We start from the raw sequence: 19139 nt of genomic DNA on the forward strand, positions 1-19139 counted from the left end.
GGGTAGAGACAGCTAGCTATGGAGTATTGATTCAAACAAGTGAGCATTCTGAACTTAGACCTTCCTGACTGCATTAACGGCTTTTTCCTCTGCCCCGCTCCTCCCTGGAGATGCTCGATGTGCTGTGCAGCTTCATACCTCTCACCATTTAATCCTATGGGTGCAGAGATTTATCTCACTTGCTTTGCTCTTTGGATTGGAGAATTTTGAAGGTTTTGTGAGAGTTGAGTGTAATTTTGCCTGAAAGCCAGGAATGTAATCTATGTTTTTCTCCTTCCCATCCAGTCCATGGTGCTACTCCTTCACAGCCAGAGACAGTACATCTTTGAGTTTGACAAGAATGACCGGTTGTCATCGGTGACCATGCCCAACGTTGCCCGTCAGACTTTAGAAACCATTCGTTCCATTGGTTACTACAGGAACATCTACCGACCACCTGAAGGCAACGCCTCGGTAATACAGGATTTCACGGAGGATGAGCAGCTCCTTCACACGTTGTACCTGGGGACAGGGAGACGTGTCATCTACAAGTATGGAAAGTTGTCCAAGTTGGCCGAGATGCTCTACGACACCACGAAGATCAGTTTCACCTATGATGAAACCGCTGGCATGCTGAAGACAATAAACTTGCAGAACGAAGGGTTCACATGTACAATCAGGTACAGACAGATCGGACCGCTCATTGATCGGCAGATTTTCCGCTTCACTGAGGAAGGCATGGTGAACGCACGCTTCGACTATAACTATGACAACAGCTTTCGGGTGACCAGCATGCAAGCAGTCATCAACGAGACACCTTTACCCATTGATCTCTACAGGTACGATGACGTGTCAGGCAAAACTGAGCAATTTGGTAAATTCGGAGTCATTTACTACGATATCAACCAGATTATCACCACTGCTGTCATGACTCACACGAAACATTTCGATGCGTACGGCAGGATGAAGGAGGTCCAGTATGAGATATTCCGGTCGCTGATGTACTGGATGACCGTGCAGTATGACAACATGGGGAGAGTGGTTAAGAAAGAGCTGAAGGTTGGCCCTTATGCAAACACAACTAGATACTCATATGAGTATGATGCTGATGGCCAGTTGCAGACAGTGTCCATCAATGACAAACCACTATGGCGTTACAGTTATGATCTAAATGGAAACCTCCATTTGTTGAGTCCGGGGAACAGCGCCCGCCTTACGCCGCTCAGGTACGACCTCAGGGATAGGATTACTAGACTGGGGGATGTGCAGTACAAAATGGATGAAGATGGCTTCCTGAAGCAAAGGGGCAATGATATTTTTGAGTACAATTCAGCTGGCCTGCTCATCAAAGCCTACAATAAAGCTAGTGGGTGGAGCGTGAAATACCGCTACGATGGCCTAGGAAGGAGGGTCTCTAGCAAAACCAGCCATGGCCATCACTTGCAGTTCTTCTACGCAGACCTGACCAACCCAACCAAGGTCACGCACTTGTACAACCACTCGAGCTCCGAGATCACCTCGCTCTACTATGACCTCCAAGGCCACCTCTTTGCGATGGAGCTCAGCAGCGGTGATGAATTCTACATCGCCTGCGATAACATTGGCACCCCCTTGGCTGTCTTCAGCGGGACTGGCTTAATGATTAAGCAGATACTGTACACAGCGTATGGCGAGATCTATATGGACACCAATCCCAACTTCCAGATCATCATCGGCTACCACGGGGGGCTGTATGACCCCCTTACAAAGCTTATCCACATGGGACGGAGAGACTACGATGTGCTAGCGGGTCGGTGGACGAGTCCAGACCATGAGATGTGGAAGCATCTGAGTAGCAATAACATAATGCCTTTCAACCTGTACATGTTCAAAAACAACAATCCCATTAGCAACTCTCAGGATATCAAATGTTACATGACAGGTAAGACATTTAAATTAATTAACATATTCACAAGCTTGCCATCAGTGGATAAGTTTCTTCTCTTGCAGAATCCTGATCACCATGTGGTTTTCCAGTGTTTAATATAATGAACACAAGATTTTCTTTGCCAGTTGACCCCGGTGTCCGGGGCATGTTTAATTCATTAGCATAGATGGAGGTTGTAATTCCCAAACCTGTTTCCTTTTCTCTTCCTTGCTGTTTGTTCTCTTTATTTTGCTTCCAGTTTTTCATTCCCTCAGCTATCCCAAGTTTAGCTACCAATTAATGTCCTGATAACCTTTCTCTTTGTAGAAGGGCAGCTCTGTTTACACGGGCTTGCCTAGCAATTTATTTGCAACTAAACAAATGACATGCAGATTTGTTTTAGAAGAACGGCAACAGCAACTTAAACCTTTTATTACAGTCAGCTATTTCAGAGCACACTTCACTAGACCGTGTAGTTCAAAGTTAATCTGCCCCACAGAATTAACATTTTCTATTAAAAGTCAATAAAAGCAGGTGCGTTAGACTTAAAGGCCAGGTTTTAGGGTATACTGAACCCACAGCTTGACATAACCTCTGAACTGCTTCCCCTGGGACTTTGTAAAATGGCAATAACATGAGCTCTCTGTATGCTTTTTAAATACAGAAAATTGTTCTATAGGTTAAATGTCTTTCCTATATTCATACTTTGTGCAAAACTGGCACTAATGTTTGAGAGGACTCTCTTTGTTTAGATACTTCCTATTGGAAGGTGACACAGGTGACACAATAACAAATCAAATGTACATACTTTTTAAGGAGATATAACTAATTTTTGGATGCTTCTGCTGCGTCTATCACAACATTCCCATAGGCAATAGTATTTGCATTCCCCTAAGTTATGAAATCAGTTTAATAGCAAAAAAAAGTTACAAAATAAAAATACTGGATTGTTCTGTACCATTTGTTTTTCCAGCCATTAGAATTCTTGCTTTCAGGTTCTTCTGCAATAATCATAAAGATTAGATTGGTGTGTTTTTTAATTAAAAGCTATTTTCTCCAGAGCTGAGAAGATGATGCCATGAGGGAAGTAAAATACGCCAAAAGATGCAGACTAAGATCCTGTGTGTTGGCCTCACTCTGATAATTAAGGCTGGCACAGAATATTCTGAGATAACTTTTCCTATCAGAAAATGCTCACTTGTCAAAACTGAATTTGTTTATGGGAGAGGGCTGAGCTTGAGAGATTTCTCAGCAGAAATGCTGTGAACAGCTCTCAAAACTGTCTGAATTAATTCCTTTTTGGTTTTCAACCTCATGAAGTTAAATATAAACTAATTATCAAAAACTTGAAAATAAAAAATGAAGAGTGAAAACCAAAATGGAAGATCTGTATTTGAAGTCATTGTCTTGAACTGATATATATTTTGAAGAGTTGCTTCATGACGTATTAACAGATTTTTACTTTCCTGATCAAGTTAAGACAGGACAAAATTTCCAACCATCTGGGCCCCTCAGTTCCAGCAGGACAGGGAACTGCTGGAGAGAGTCCAGCGCAGGGCAACAAAGATGCTGAAGGGAGTGGAGCATCTCCCGTGTGAGGAAAGGCTGAGGGAGCTGGGGCTCTGGAGCTGGACAAGAGGACACTGAGGGGTGACCTCATTAATGTTTACAGATATATAAAGGGTGAGTGTCAGGAGGATGGAGCCAGGCTCTTCTCGGTGACAACCAATGATAGGACAAGGGGTAATGGGTTCAAACTGGAACACAAGAGGTTCCACTTAAATTTGAGAAGAAACTACTTCATGGTGAGGGTGCCAGAGCCTGGCCCAGGCTGCCCAGGGAGGTTGTGGAGTCTCCTTCTGTGCAGACATTCCAACCCGCCTGGACACCTTCCTGTGTAACCTCATCTGGGTGTTCCTGCTCCATGGGGGGACTGCACTGGATGAGCTTTCGAGGTCCCTTCCAACCGCTAACATTCTGTGATTCTGTGATTCTGTGATGATAACATCAAGAGGTCCAAATCTGACACTTTACAAGTTTTTATATACATCGAGTAACTTTTTCCACTGTCTTAAAAGTTGGTGTTTTTTTTAAAACTTTCAAGAATACAGAGCCCAAATACGTTTTTTAAACTTCTCCTCTCCCAGTGCATGGAAGGACCAAGTCATGGGATGGATGCCATGATGCAAGGCTGGTGCTCTGGCAGTTCTTTCTGCTGAAGCTTCCAGGCATCTCATGGGCAGGACCCTATGTGAGCATGTCCTTGTCATCACAACCAAATCTGCCCGGATTTGGGCACAGAAAACCACATTCTGTCCCTCCATCCCCTCCCTGGGACCCACCGTCCTCAGGGGAGCTCAGCGCCCAGGACAAGGCCAAACAACACATGTTTTGGTCTCCAACTATGAGGTTTCTGAGCTCGTGGGTACAAATTGGAGGTGGGCGGAGGGTGAACAGGAGAATCAGGTATTTGTGTTTTGAGAGGCCCGTTGTTAAACATTAATATTTTAGCGATTGTGCATTTCGTGGCACAGAGCTTTGCTGCCAGCTTCGGCAATCCTGATGGATTGAACTGACATTTCCATTATGTGTGTCTGCATTAAGCACTCCTTTTCTTTGCCCTCAAATGAATTTACTGTGAAATGTGTTGGCAGGGTTACTGTAGCTGAAAAAAAAAAAAAGCAACCTCTGTGATGTGAAATGTACTTTTCTGTCAAAAAATGTTGTCACTGCCTCTCGGCAAACTAATATTTTCCCCTCTGTTTTCTCAGTTCCACACCTTCCTCCCATGTTTGGGGTTTTTGTGTTTTTCTAAATTTTGTTCTGGGTATTCCAACACCGCTTCCCAAAAAGAATGAACTCCTGTTTGCAAGTGTTTTGAAAGTCAGTTTTCTGGGAAGTAGCAAAAAAAGCCTGTCTTGAATCTTTCCGGACATGTCACATATTTTTCGGCTGTTCGGCATCCCTGCCCCGTATCCCTCTGAACATTTGTGAAGTGCATCAATGCTGAACTTCACTGTTTTACTTTGTTCTCCTGACCACCTGGCCCACAGTGTGTACATCAAAGGTCTTCATTTCACATGAGAAGGATTTGGAAGCAGGCCGGCTTAGCGCCAAGCAAGAAGATAATCAAATGAGCCTTTTAATTTCTTTCCTTCCCCCCGCCCCAACCTCTCTGTTTCAAAGACACTCTGAAAACAATCTGTACATTGAGTGAACAGAAGTGTTTTTATTACAGAAATCCTCCCCCTTCCACATGGATCATCACAAGGGCTTTTTGGACGTCTGCCCAATCTCAACATTTTGGCCTGTAAGAAAACAAGCAACAGATAGTGTGTTTGTTTGGCTCCTGGTTCTCCAGTCATCTGGAAGTGCCTTGTTTGCTGCTTGCATCCATAATTTCTTTTCTGACCAGCTCTTCAAAACATTCATTTAAGCTCATGGGGAATAGAGAAAAAATATTCAAAGATGCATATTTGATTAGTTAAATCAATCCCTTTTTCGGATTGTTTCAACAGCGTTTATTGAGTTTAGCAAAATGAAAATCAAGCCTCTTGCACATCCAGCTTGAAGCAAAGATTCAAGTCCCGGTGATGTGCAAAACAATTAATGCCCCTGGGAGCTGATATTAGTTAAACTTTACCTTCATACCTTTCCTTTTCTTGCAATTGCTGTTTGTGTGCCAAATGCACAGTGTATTTTGCTTGAGGATTGGAGCAGGTGTGTCCTCTAGAGTTCAGTGAAGGCAAACGAGGTGAGATCATCAAATGCTCTGAAGTTAAGAGGGGAAGTGATGCTGATCCCAAGCAGATCTCAGAGTGGACTGACATTCAGCTGCTATTTCTAATAGCTGTAAGATCAAAATCAGGGAAGACTCTGCAGTCTGTACTGTCAAGTGAATGATGTCCCAAATGGCTGGGATTTCCATAATGTCCCCTTTAGGCCCAGTGGTCCCCCTCTTTGCATAGGACAATAGTTTATCACTTGTAGCCAGCAGCTTTCTCACCATCCATGGCCTTCTAAGGGGCTTGTGAAAGGTACCCAAGCAAAGTCGTCTTCTATCTGTACACTATTTGTACCATAATATACCTTGCAGGTAGTGTGGAGGCTGATTTCAAATGTCACCATAAATTATGACATATGACTTTACACTGGTTTCATATTCAAGCTACCCCTTCTCATGAACAGCCCAAGAAAGCCAGGACTGAGGTGGAAATGCCATGGAAAAAGCAGACGATGTGTCCGGAGTCTCTTCCATGAGCACCTGCCAAATGACTGTGCTGTTTGTCCTGTGTGTCCTGGTGTTCTGGCTCACATAGCTCTTAAATTTAGTCTTTGAGAGTCCTCAGGAAGAGAAATACTGTGGCTGAGATGTTCAGAGCTCACTGTAGGACGGGACGACATCTCCAGTTTGGCTGGAGCGTCTCAGCCTCCATCCGTGTGTTGTTGTTGCTGTGGTTCTCCCACGTACCTCAGAGCAGTACCTGGTGCCTGCTGAGAGTGACAGACGTTGACTTGGCTTTGATTTGAGCCATTTGGCCACTGCTAAAACTGCTGTTTCAGAGCTGGCCAAGTGCAGAATTGGACTGTGGTTGGAGGTGGAAAGCTCCGATTTGGCACACGGTTCTTTCAAGGACCATTAAGGTTTCTGCTTTTCACATGAAGTAGATGTTCATCATTTTGGCCACACCGCAGCAGTACCAGGGTCCTCCTCTGTGCCCTTCTCCTGAGCCACCCTGCTTTAATTGATCAGAAGATCTGATTTATGCTTCTCTTCCTTTCCAGATGTCAACAGTTGGCTGCTCACTTTTGGGTTCCAGCTACACAACGTCATCCCCGGCTACCCCAAGCCAGACATGGATGCAATGGAGCCGTCCTATGAGCTAATCCACACGCAGATGAAAACCCAAGAATGGGACAACAGCAAGGTGATCCATGCAACTCTATACTGTATCTCACACCCTTATGAGCATATCCAATTGCAATATTTATTAAAAAAACATATATTAGCCTTTTCTCCCAGATATGCTGGGAGATTAAGATTGAGTCAGTCCCCATGACAGTGGTGAAATCTGATTGAATAATCGCATCATAAGTTCCTTACTTCTGTGGTGCTTTTTCCAGTGGTGGTTGCCCAATGAAATGGTGTGTTACTGTTTCTTTTTCTTGCAAGAAACCATATTACAACATATTGCAAGCAAAGTTCAAGGCCTTTGCACCAAGTATTTTTAGAAGCGAAAAGAAAAGCAAATCTTAAAACAGAATAGTTTTCTACAGATTTTTTTTCCAGAAACTTATTCAGTCTGGTTTAAAATGTCTTAAGCATCAAGTCCCAGTCCTTCCCCAGGAAACTGTTCCGCATTGCAGTGGGTCTTACCAAAAAGAAGTTTTAGCTGAAAGCTAACTTTCATTTTACCTGAGTGGATTTAATCCCAAGTCACTGTGTCTTGCTTTTAAAAACAGGCCTGCATCACAACCCACTTTGGTAGACGCTGCCACAAAATTCAGTGATGAAAATTGGCAAGAAAAAGCTTTTGCAGCCCAATCATTTCCCCTTCTCTTCCTATTGGGAATTACTGAGCTGAAGGATGGAGGCAGCGCTGTTAAAGGTGGGCACACCAGGTCAGGATGCGAGAGCCCTGGGTTGCCCCCAGCCCTACTGCTTATCGGTCGTATGACCTTGAAAAAGTCATTTACCTCTCAGGATACTCTGTCACCTCATAGCCTGATTCTGTTCTGGGGTTGCTTTCACCAGTTTAGTCCAAATCTTCTTTAGTCTGAGTTCTTACTTGCTTTTGCTGCATATTCAAACATTGTGAGAGCAGCAAGGAAACCATGTGCTTGGGAACATCAGGACACACTCTTTAACATTTCTGCTCATAAAATGATGCCTGTAGGAAGTGGAAATGATCCCAGATGCCCTCCGAACCTCTTTATCTATGAGTTCACTGGAATCTTACTGTCCTTCAGCAGGTTATTGATGGCCTGTACACATATTAAACCAGGAGGTAAAATACAGTGTCACATTTCTCCAGCCACTCAGAGGTATGAATAAGATACTGCGGCTTAATAAAATAGTCATGTATCAGCCCATCCATGGTACTCATCCTCATAGCTATGGTGAAGACAAGCTAAAATGTACCAGCTTCAACTTCAACAAGAGATTTATATGAAGATTTAATACTTTATAACAGAGAGGGACCAAAAGAACTATGCCTTTTGCTACCGTGACTGAGTTGATGATTTAAACACATTACACTGCAGTCACTCTGTTGTCTTTTGGAGCTCCAAGACTCCTTTTCTGTTTCTCTCTTCCTTGAATTAAACAATAAAATGCTAATAGAGGTGGTTTCTGTAATGAGAAATAGCCTCAGAAGTTTTGCTTCTCTTGGTTGGAGAGTTGGGCAGGGAAAAATTTCATTAAATATAACAAGGGCAAGTGTAGAGTCTTGTATCCAGGCAGGAACAACCCTAGGTTCCAGTATAAGTTGAGGAATGACCTATTAGAGAGCAGTGTAGGGGAAAGGGACCTGGGGGTCCTGGGGACAGCATGATGACCATGAGCCAGCACTGGGCCCTTGTGGCCAGGAAGGCCAGTGGTACCTGGGGTGGATTAGAAGGGGGGTGGTCAGTAGGTCAGAGAGGTTCTCCTGCCCCTCTGCTCTGCCCTGGGGAGACCACACCTGGAATATTGTGTCCAGTTGTGGCCCCTCAGTTCCAGAAGGACAGGGAACTGCTGGAGAGAGTCCAGTGCAGGGCAACAAAGATGCTGAAGGGATTGGAGCAGGGCAGGTTCATTCAGAGACCACGTGAAAGATTGTCTCTAAATTGTTGTAACTCTCACAGAACCACAACAGAAATTATTGCTATTGGTGGTGTTATTAGTATTCTTATATTATTATTTTATCATTAGTCCATTATTATTATTAGTCTTACCAAATAGCCAAGCAACTTGGGTGACAGCTTGAGGTGAAGACTGAGACTTGCTCATATAGGCAGCTGATCTAGAAATAAAATAAAACCAGAGAGCCTTCCCTTCCATCCACCCATTTTAGGTGAATCTGCCCGATTGAGCAATGAGAAGAAAATAAAATCTCCATGTCCCTTCAGGTTTTCAAAGCGAGCAGCTGCAGTGAGGGCTGTGCAGGGACCTGCTTGGTAAAAGAGGGTTTATTCAGCCACCACGCTTCCAGATGAGTCACTTCACACTCAAGTGTTGGAAGTGGAATTTAACTATTGCAGGTTGTTTCACATTCTTCCCTTGTGTTATGACAGCAGCGAAACATGAGCATTTTTTATTTTAGTCTACAGCTGCAGGATCATGCTGTGATAGCAAGTGGCTCTCAGATGCTGTAGAGCAGGATTCCCTTCCTTTCTGTCACATCCAGCATATTGCAGGCGTATATTTGCATAAAACATATTATTTCACATATGATACCTGAAAATATGATCCATTTTCTCCTAAGCCTATCTGTGCATTCAACACTGATGTTTCACGTGTGGTTCTGTTCATTCCCAGTCCTTCCAGCTCCCAGACACAACCCAGCCCTTCTTCCTACTGATTTTCTGTGTATTTATTCATGAAGTGTGTGAAAGAAAACACAAACTTCTGAAAATTTCACATAGCAAATGACAGAATTAAACAAAGTTAAATGGAAGCATGGGAAATATATTCAGATAAGACTGATCAGAATGTAAAATGATCTTCCAGGGCATAATGAGGAAGCTCCAAATCTTTTGTCATTTCCAAGTAGCCTGGACAAGGCAGTGGACAATGCCCATCCTGCTTGAAATCCAGGGATATTCTCTGAATGATATACCACAGCTTTCTCATCTCTGTGTCTTCCGATCCCTGGTTTCTCTGGGTCACATACCTCCTTCTGACAGACCAAAGTAAATCTGAGTTACTCCACTGGCTTCGCTGATCAAAGCTGTAGCCCAGCAGATTGAGTCAGTTCTTTTATCCGAGAGGAATGAATAACAAGAGCACAACAGCAAAGCGACTAACCCCACATAAATGGCTGCTTCATCTCCTCAGAGTGCATAACCAGAGGGCCCGAGCATCTCCTTCCAAAACATTGTTGGTATTTGCCTTGCAGGGCTGGGAGATGGGAGAGATAATTCTGCTTTTGAGCATCCACCAGCTCAGAATCAGCCAGCGTGTCATAAACCTTGCACTCACCCCCTGCAGCTCCGGAGTGACATTTAAAATCCAATACTCTGTTGTGCAGCACTTTCCCCACCCACTCCTCCCTGTGACCGTGCAGCTGTCACTAAATTGTTTGTTGAACAAATTCAGCGTTATTGGCCACCAGGAGACTCTGGGTGACCTCTGGCATATTGTGGAGCTGCTGCACCTGAATCCAATTTCTCTTTTCTTTTTTTTTTTTTGTCTTGTTGAACTGTCAGGTAATTGCTGGAACCAGAACAACTCTATTTGCAGGGAGGGGTGTTTTGGAGTCGGCACTTATATTGTTAACTACATCATATTATTAACTGCCCTTCTTTCCATCCCATCACCACTGTGCCTCCAGGGAGGGTCCTGTTTTCCGCAGAGCCCATTGCAGTCTGTTCTGGAGAAGTGTTTGGCATCCCTTATGGAGCATCATTTTGGAGACGAGCGCTGCTCGGGGATGCTCAGCCAGGGACTGAGCTGTAGGGCTGCGCGTTCTGGCAGAGCTTCTCCCAAGGACAATCTGTCAGAAGGACCGGCTCTGCCAGCGTTCATCATTCAGGGGAGGCTTCCTCACATTGCGGGTGCTTCATCCTGGGCTTGGGCCATCGTGCTGTCTGCACGTCTGTCCATCAGCCCCTAGTTATGTTTTGCAAAAGTAGTGGCCAGTTTTCTGTGTATCTGTTGTGGAGAAGGGAGTTTAAGTCTCAAAGACATTAAGCTCTTGAAGCTTTAGGAAAACAGATGAGCAAGAGAAGGAGACAAATCCTCTTATTTCCCTACAGATGGAAATCTGCTTGATGAGATCAGCCTCGTTATCCCCCTGCAGCTGTGTGTGCTGGCGGGGTGGACAGACCTGTTCTCCAAGCCCAAGAGTCAGCACTTGAGTTTTGCTCATTGCTAACCAATCAGCACCTACAGCACTGGGCTTGCTGGCCAATCGCTCACCTCCATTGCCCCAGTTGCATTGTGGTTGGCAGGTTGCTGAGTAGACACATTGCCTCTCAGCCAATCAGTGTGCAGGGCAGCCATGCTGATGGGTAGGAGCCTGATGGGATGTGGTGGGTGATGGGCTCATCTTGCATCTCCAGGAGTTAGAATTATAGGATCATAGAACAAGTGTGTTGGAAGGGACATTCCAAGCTCATCCAGTGCCACCCCTGCCATGAGCAGGGACATCTTCACCAGCTCAGGTTGCTCAGAGCCCCGTCCAGCCTGGCCTGGGATGTCTCCAGGGATGGTTCATCCACCACCTCTCTGGCCATCCTGGGCCAGGCTCTCACCACCCTCATTATAAAAACTTTCTTTCTTATGTGTACTCTGTGAGCAGAGTTGGTGGGGAACATCCACATGGGGACTCATCTTCAGGTGATGACCAGGTGGAATGGAGGGAAGAGGCTGATATATGAAGAATGATTTTATCAACAGAGAGTGGGAGGGTAAATAGGAAGGAGTTAATGCTGAAGAATATTTCAGAGAAGTCATAACTTCCAAGCCTTTTTGAAAGAATGGCTTTCTGCGTTGCAAGCCATATGGCAGTAAGAGAAACACCTATCTGTGTATAATGGCACAAGGATGTAGAGAAACTTGGAAACATGTTCACTTATTGCACATCTTGGATCCTTGGTGGGAAATTAAAGCTTTCAGTCTCACAGTGGAAGGCGGTATTTAAAAACAACAGATGATAGTATCTGGCTCTGGTATTTCAAATCCTCAAGAGGTGCAGGCGAAATGCAAGAGGCTATTCAGAGATCTCTGCAATGTGCCGTTCTCCCGAGCTCTGTGCGGCAGAGAACAAATGATGAAGGTCATTCTCTTCTCTCCAATGGGTTGTTACTAGATAAAGTGAAATGTCACCTAAGGACATCTGATTAAAAAAAAGGCTGTGAGGAAAAACAAACCCAGCATATTTGTCACTCACGTCTAGCAACAAATATTGAAATAAAATAACTGTTAATTCCTTTCTTCTGTAAAACTGGTTTTCTAGATACCTTGGTTTACAGTTGCTAAAAGCACCAGCATTTTTTAGAGAACAGCACATGCCACTGCAGCCTTAGATGGAAATTTTCTGTTTCTCTTCATTGCCAGTTCATTAAAATGAGTTCTAAGATGAAACAGAAATGGTAATTTCAAAGTCAGGGATACGGTGCCTCTTTGAACTCCATATAATCTGTTTGCCTCCATCCCCTTTGTATTCACAGCAGAGCATACAAGCTAGCTGTACTCTGATTTGCCTAAATTCCTTGTTGTTTTTTGGGGGGTTGGTGTTCTTTGTTGTTGTTTGTTGTTGTTGTTTTCTGTTGGATGTTTTTTCCTTTTAAAAAGTTCTCTTCCCAAATACACTCTTTTATCAAAGAAATGCACTCAAAAAGCCATTTTCAGTCATCCTGGGCTCATTTTCAAGACAACAGAGCTGTGTTTAGTTACAGTAATAGTTAAGTCATGATGGTGTTCAGCATTACAGCTTTGTACATGTCTGATCTCCTACTTCTCTACATGACAAAAGATGGGGAGACCCCAAAAGGCCTGTAACCAATCCCCAGTGGAAAATCCTTTGGGTGTGATTTGTTCTTGATTAAGACATCTAAATTTAGGTCTCTCCCTGTGAACTTGATATCCAAGCTTCCATTAAAACCAGCAGAGATCTACAATGAAGTCGGTTGCTGGTGCTATTTGGCATACCCTAGAGTTCCGTGGACTTCTTCATGTCTACAGCATGGACTGCCTGTACCTTTCTGGAGCAACAGTTGGTGGCCCATAGTGTCAAAAGCAGTTCTCAACACCACCCTTTTGGGTGGCTTATCAATGGAGCTCAAAGGACAGTTCAAATTGTGAACTGCTATGAGCTAGGATTGAATTCAAGACTAAGACATGGACATATAGGTGTCTCCATGTGTTCTAGATGGGTGCACTCACTGTAGTCTGTGAACATCTAGTTCATACAGTCAGTGGAGCTCACTTAAAGAGCTGTCCACCTCCTAGGCATTAATTTTAGACTAAGCTGAACACACTATAAGCTCCACTGACTGTGCAAAGTAGGGGTTTGATTCAGTTGCCCATACAGGGCTCAAGTAGATGAGGTTCTTAGGGACATGGTTTAGTGCCAGTGTTAGGTTAACAATTAGACTTGATGATGTTGAGGGTCTTTTCCAATCAAAATGATTCTATGAAAAGGCACTAGAGTTCCTGCAGCTCATCATTAATAAGATAATAAAGACAAAATAGAAGAGGAACGAGGGAGGTTTCTGATAGGAGTAATTCTGCCAAGCCTGACGTGGTCTGAACCCCAGAGCTCCCTTCCCCAAGGTGATAATCAGTAGAAAGTGCAATTCATTCCAAGGACCCTTATCACTCAACTGCTGGTAAATATGGTGATATATATCTAGGTGATGATAGATAAATGCCCACAGGACATAAAGACCTGATTTATATCCGTGAGTGAAGGAGCTTGCACCAAATGGTGTTTCAAGATGAGTTACGAGCAATGCCTTTTCCTACCACTTGTAAAAGTTGCTGAGGTGAGTTGGAAGAGCGGTGTGGTGTGCTTGGGTAGTGGGGAAGGACCACCTAGAGTCAACCCATATGAGATGGACCTGGGAATAAAACTTCCCTATTTAAACCTCCCTGAAAGAGCTAACCAAGGCTGTGCACTATACACTTATTTAGAACAGTGTTTCAAGGAGCCCAGAAACCTAATCGCTCCATGTCCATCATCGGTGACATCTACATCAATTATGTCCATTTTTTGCATAATTCGAGCACTTGTGCAGTTGGCAGGGGAGCTCGGTTTGGTTCCCAATCAGTCTGTTAATTATATTGTTCTCTAGGCTGTGGGTGAGATCCCCCACAGGCCACATGGGGAGAACCAGAAAGAGCTTCTCTGTCATAGGTGACATGTTCCTGCTCCAACACCTATGCTGTTCATCAAAAGGGAAACAGCAGGAGATATACCCGCCTGCTTGGCACTTTGAATAAAAGTCAGTCCTGGGTCTTTGGTATTTTAATGCTTTACAACCCAAAACATGCTCTTGAACTTGTGTACCTCCGTTCCTTTATAGTTGTCTCATTTATGAATCAAAATCAATCATCCTGCAATGCTAAATCCTTTATTTAATTTCTTTCATGCTTTGAGACCCTTCCCTGGAAATGGCCACCGTGGAAATGAGGGTTTATTTCCCTTAATTTTGCATGTTACAAGTTGAGAGGTCCACACTAAAAAGCCTGGATAATCTGAATTGTCCTCTCACACCCAGGGAAGGATGCGACCTTAAGCTTGTGGACAGTTTAAGGCAATATCCTTCATGGATGTTATATTTCCTCGAAATATCTGGAGTGCAGCAAACTTTTCTTTGTAGCCTATTTTTAATCCTGGATGTCATTATATTATTGAACTGAGCCATTGGCAATGCCAGGAGAGTTTTGTCATAACATCCTCTCGCTTCTGTGAAATTTGAGCAAATAATTGTTCGTGGACAGGGGACTGCAACAAGTCTGCGCTGCCGTGAATTGATGAGAGCATTTCCAAAGACATTTTTGCAGTAATGATGAGCTGCTGGCTCGCTATGTGCTTGCTCCATTATGTGCTAACAGCAAAAGTGACTTTGTATTGTACCTGACTACAAATGATCCAGGCTGTTGTCTCGCAGCAGTTTTGCTTCAGTATAAGCCAAAACTCGAGCGTTAGGTGTGACTAGTCTTGGCTCAGGGAGCCTGGAACATTGTGGAGGGTTTGCAGGAAATAGGGTTTACAGTCTTCCTTGAGTTTTGAACAACCAGCTTTGGACAGGTTGAAATGGGATACAGAGAGTTTACGGCTACTTTGAGGGTCATACCTGTGATGCAGGGCTTTTGAAGGAGGTACGAAGTGCGGTTAAAATAGAGGAAAGTTTTACAAATACTTTCACACTTACAGAAAATCTGAAAGCATTTTATAAATCGTCACAGCCACAAGATTCACTATGAATAGGTGCAGATGAAGAAGACTGAAGCACGATATAATTACATGTGCCCAGCCAGGTGGGAGAGTCCAAATTAGACCTTCACACCACTGAGGCAAAAAAATTCTCTGGTATCTGTACCTTCTTCAGTCTGTAAGAGTAGAAACAGTTTGGTTTCTTGAAACAATGACCCTTAGAGTCATAGAATCGTAGAACAGTTTGAGTTGGAAGGGGCCTTCCAAGCTCATCCAGTGCCACCCCTGCCATGAGCAGGGACATCTTCACCAGCTCAGGTTGCTCAGAGCCCCGTCCAGCCTGTCCTGGGATGTCTCCAGGGATGGTTCATCCACCACCTCTCTGGCCAACCTGGGACAGTATTTTACCACCCTAATGGTGAACCATTCCTAGGGTGAATAACCTGACAAAACGTCTCTTCCATTAAAAATAATGTATCACCAATAAAAGGTGATAAGGGGAAAAAAAAACAGAGCATCCTTAGATGTTTCCAGGATGTTCTGCTGGTTTCCAGCTTGCTAATAATGCCTCTGGGTCACCAGGCTTCTCTTTCTAACACGTCTTTCTCTTCTTTCTCTCCCTGCTCAGTCAATTCTGGGTGTCCAATGTGAAGTGCAGAAGCAGCTGAAGGCCTTTGTCACTCTTGAGCGCTTTGAGCGGATCTACAGCTCCAGCATCGCTGGGTGCCGGCAGGTCAAGAAGAACAAGAACTTTGCTTCTGGAGGCTCTATCTTTGGCAAAGGCGTCAAGTTCGCCATGAAGGACGGGCGCGTGGCCACGGACATCATCAGTGTGGCCAACGAGGACGGGCGGAGGATCGCGGCCATCCTGAACAACGCCCATTACCTGGAGAACTTGCACTTCACCATTGACGGGGTGGACACGCACTATTTCATCAAGCAAGGGCCATCGGAGGGCGACCTGTCCATCTTGGGCCTCAGCGGCGGGCGGAGGACCCTGGAGAACGGCGTGAACGTGACGGTGTCCCAGATCAACACAGTGCTCAATGGAAGGACTAGACGTTACACGGACATCCAGCTCCAGTACGGCGCGTTGTGTCTAAACACTCGCTACGGGACCACCTTGGACGAGGAGAAGACCCGCGTCCTGGAGCTGGCCCGGCAGCGAGCTGTCGCCCAAGCGTGGTCCCGGGAACAGCAGAGACTGCGGGATGGGGAGGAGGGTGTTCGCTCGTGGACAGAAGGGGAGAAGCAACAAGTGCTAAACACGGGCCGGGTACAGGGCTACGACGGCTATTTCGTGATCTCAGTGGAGCAGTACCCCGAACTCTCAGACAGCGCCAACAACATCCACTTCATGAGACAGAGCGAAATGGGCAGAAGGTGACAGAGAGGGTTGACGCGGTGACTTCTTGCCAAAGACAGCTACTCTTTTGTGGCCACTTACCTGACTGTGTTGTACTCAATCCGTTTTCTAGACTGAACAAGGCGGGGGGGGAGGAAAACAGAAAGAGAAGGAATAATACGGTTGCACTGTAACTCATGCAACATACTTTTTTTTCCCCTCTTTAATTTGGCCTTCACGCATTTTTTGCAATGAACAGAAGGTATATTTTGCCGTAGTGTGATCACAGTGAAATTTACTGTCTCTTGTCCTTTTTTCTTTTGGTTGTTTGTTTGTTTTTATCCCTCCCCACCCCCCCCGCATTGTGAGGAATTTGAAGTGGGGAGGCGTCAACCTACATCCATAGGTGTGAAGTGCAAAATGGGTGTCTGTGCTGACTTGTGTCATCCTAACCCTTTCTGATTTGGGGCAGGGACAGATAGCCTCCCACCCGACACACGGGGAGCCCGCAGCGCGCCGGAGAGCTCTTCAACACGAAAGGAGATGGAAGACGACGCTGATTCCAATACTCCGAAAGTGACCGTCCGAATCATGTGCCTCAAAAGAGACCTTACAAGTAGTTTTCACGTTTCACTTGGGACATAAAGTGGTTTTTTTTGGGGTGCTCCTGCTGAGCAGAAGTAGATTATAGAGGCGAAGGAGCTAATTATATTAACTTGCAAGATGATTCTCTTCCTTCCTGAACTGGAATAAAAAAAAGAAAAAAAAAAAAAGAAAAAAGAAAAAATAAGAAAAAAAAACAGTCTTTTTTCATTATGAGAGTAGATACTTTTGGGGTTTTTTTTGTGTGTGTGCAAATTCTGGTTTTAGTTAAAAAAAAAAAACAAAGAAAAAAAGCAAAAGCCAAGAAAGGGACTCCTGCTCTATTGAGAAAAGCTAAAATCAATCCTCTCTCTCATACGTAGAGCTGTTCTATAGGTGGATTTAATGCACCCATGTTGTACATTTGCTAATGGCATAACTTCATTAAATGTAAAGTGTTTCAGTACACGAGGCTACGTGTTTACCAGTCCACTGTGCTGTATCTGATAAAACCAGTTAATTTTTAGGAAGCTGATTTGAATTTAAAAGTAGTTATAGTATCCCGGTGACATACCACTGAAAATTAGAGCAAGCCAAACCCTGCTTTTCCTGATTCTGGAGTTTGTATTTGTTGGCTGGGAAACGCAGTTTTGAGTAGCATGCTGGCAAGTCGTTTATGACTATGGCAGATAAATGTCTCCTGGGGACTTTGGCAGCAGGGATTTTAAAATGTTTAATAAGTAGCAACAGCTTGTGTGTGGTGGGACGAGAAGGGGAATATTGGAATCAACCCTCTCGCTGCCTCTTACACGAGCTCGAATTAAGCGGAGAGCCCGGTTGACTGTTCGCCGTGAAGAAGGGGGAGGTTGAGGGGCCCAAGTGCTTTAATAAGAAACTGCTGACAAAGTTGCTCGGCATGCTAATGTAATTTGTATTCACATAACCTCTGTGCTCTGGTATTTGCAAGAGTCCTTGAAATTCAAGGAAAGAAGGAGATGAGCTTAGATTGAAACGGTCCTGTGGTAGCAAGGGCCATTCCTACAGGCAGAGGTGTTACCCACCTCTGCACATATCCCGACTCACCATGTCTCTCTGAGAACATCTCCATCCTCATTGTTTTTGTTTGTCGTTCATTCCATCCACTTTGGTTTTCGCTTCCCGGTTCTGCAGAGAGATAACCCGAGATGTGCAAATCCATGCCAAGGCTGTTTCCTTACTCGGAGCCCTACAACGCACCTGTGTCCCCAGAGCCAGCCCTCCTGTGCCTGTGCCACCACCACCGACATCCTCCAGAACAGCCTGAGACTTCTCTGCAAACTCCAGCCCCCCAGAAAAAGCCGGGGCACATGTTGGGCATGCTCTCCTCCAGCAGCAAAGTGCTGGCAGCCCCAGCACTATCGCGGCTCCCTGTAGATGCCGGCTGCCAGCTCCGTCTGCCGTGCCTGTCTGTTCCCAGGTGCCTGCCAGGAGGATGGCAATGGGATGGAAATTCCCCCAGCAGACTGTTCCTCCTCCAGTTCCCAATCCCTAATACCTTTGGCCAGACTTTTGGCAGCTGCAGAGCCCCAGGGCTGACCCATGTTGCGGCCACCCCCTGCTATGGTCCTAATTTTCTGGTGGTCCCTCCTGCTTGCAGCAAAGGTGATGAAGCTGGTGCTGTAACCCGGTGCCGTACTTTGAACCTCCTCTTGCAGCATGCAAACTTTATTACTTTTGGAAGGAATTAGTCACAGGCAGCTGGGCTAGAAGGGGTATCCAGCTCTGGCAGAAGAGGTGTGTTGGCCAGGCCAGCTCTAGATTTTGGCAAGGCAGTGATTGCTTTGGGCAACTGTTGAAAGGCCACGGCATTACCACCTGCCTTGCTGGTATCAAACTCTTCTCAAGCCTGGGCTGCCCTGAGGATGTGTTGGTGGGGATTAGGGGCATCATTAGCCAAAACAGCAGTTGCCACCTACTCGAAGTAGGCAGCACCCTCTTCCCAAGGCTATTTTCCCATCCCCAAACCACACCAGGGACACATCCCCCCCAGGACCTCAACCTTGTGTCTAAAAGAGCACACATGGAGCTATAAAGACTGGTGGGAAGCTGGGTTGAAAGGTGTAAACCCCTGGTGAAGACCTGCAGTGCAGAGAGAACTTGATGTGCATCCCATTTACACTGCGTCCTTCTGAGCGACTCCGAAGAGAAATGGTGCTTCTGTGTCCATCCCCGTCTATGTGTTACAGTGCTAGGAGGAGTAGTG

At 45.1% G+C, this 19139-nt stretch overlaps 1 protein-coding gene across 3 annotated transcripts in view; it reads left to right on the forward strand.

Moving 5' to 3' along the window:
* The window catches only part of TENM4 (teneurin transmembrane protein 4), a gene marked incomplete at both ends in the record, with an annotated part of 380135 nt that extends 363778 nt beyond the window's left edge, over positions 1–16357 (forward strand). For all 3 annotated transcript variants that reach the window (XM_080355605.1, XM_080355606.1, XM_080355607.1), the window contains 3 exons: positions 286–1900; positions 6671–6813; positions 15599–16357. In XM_080355605.1, coding sequence (XP_080211731.1) covers positions 286–1900; positions 6671–6813; positions 15599–16357 — 2517 coding nt within the window. The remainder of the gene's footprint in view (positions 1–285; positions 1901–6670; positions 6814–15598) is intronic.
* Positions 16358–19139: the final 2782 nt, after the last annotated feature.

This window comes from Nesoenas mayeri (genome assembly GCF_963082525.1).
Source record: "Nesoenas mayeri genome assembly, chromosome: 1".
NCBI lineage: Eukaryota > Metazoa > Chordata > Aves > Columbiformes > Columbidae > Nesoenas > Nesoenas mayeri.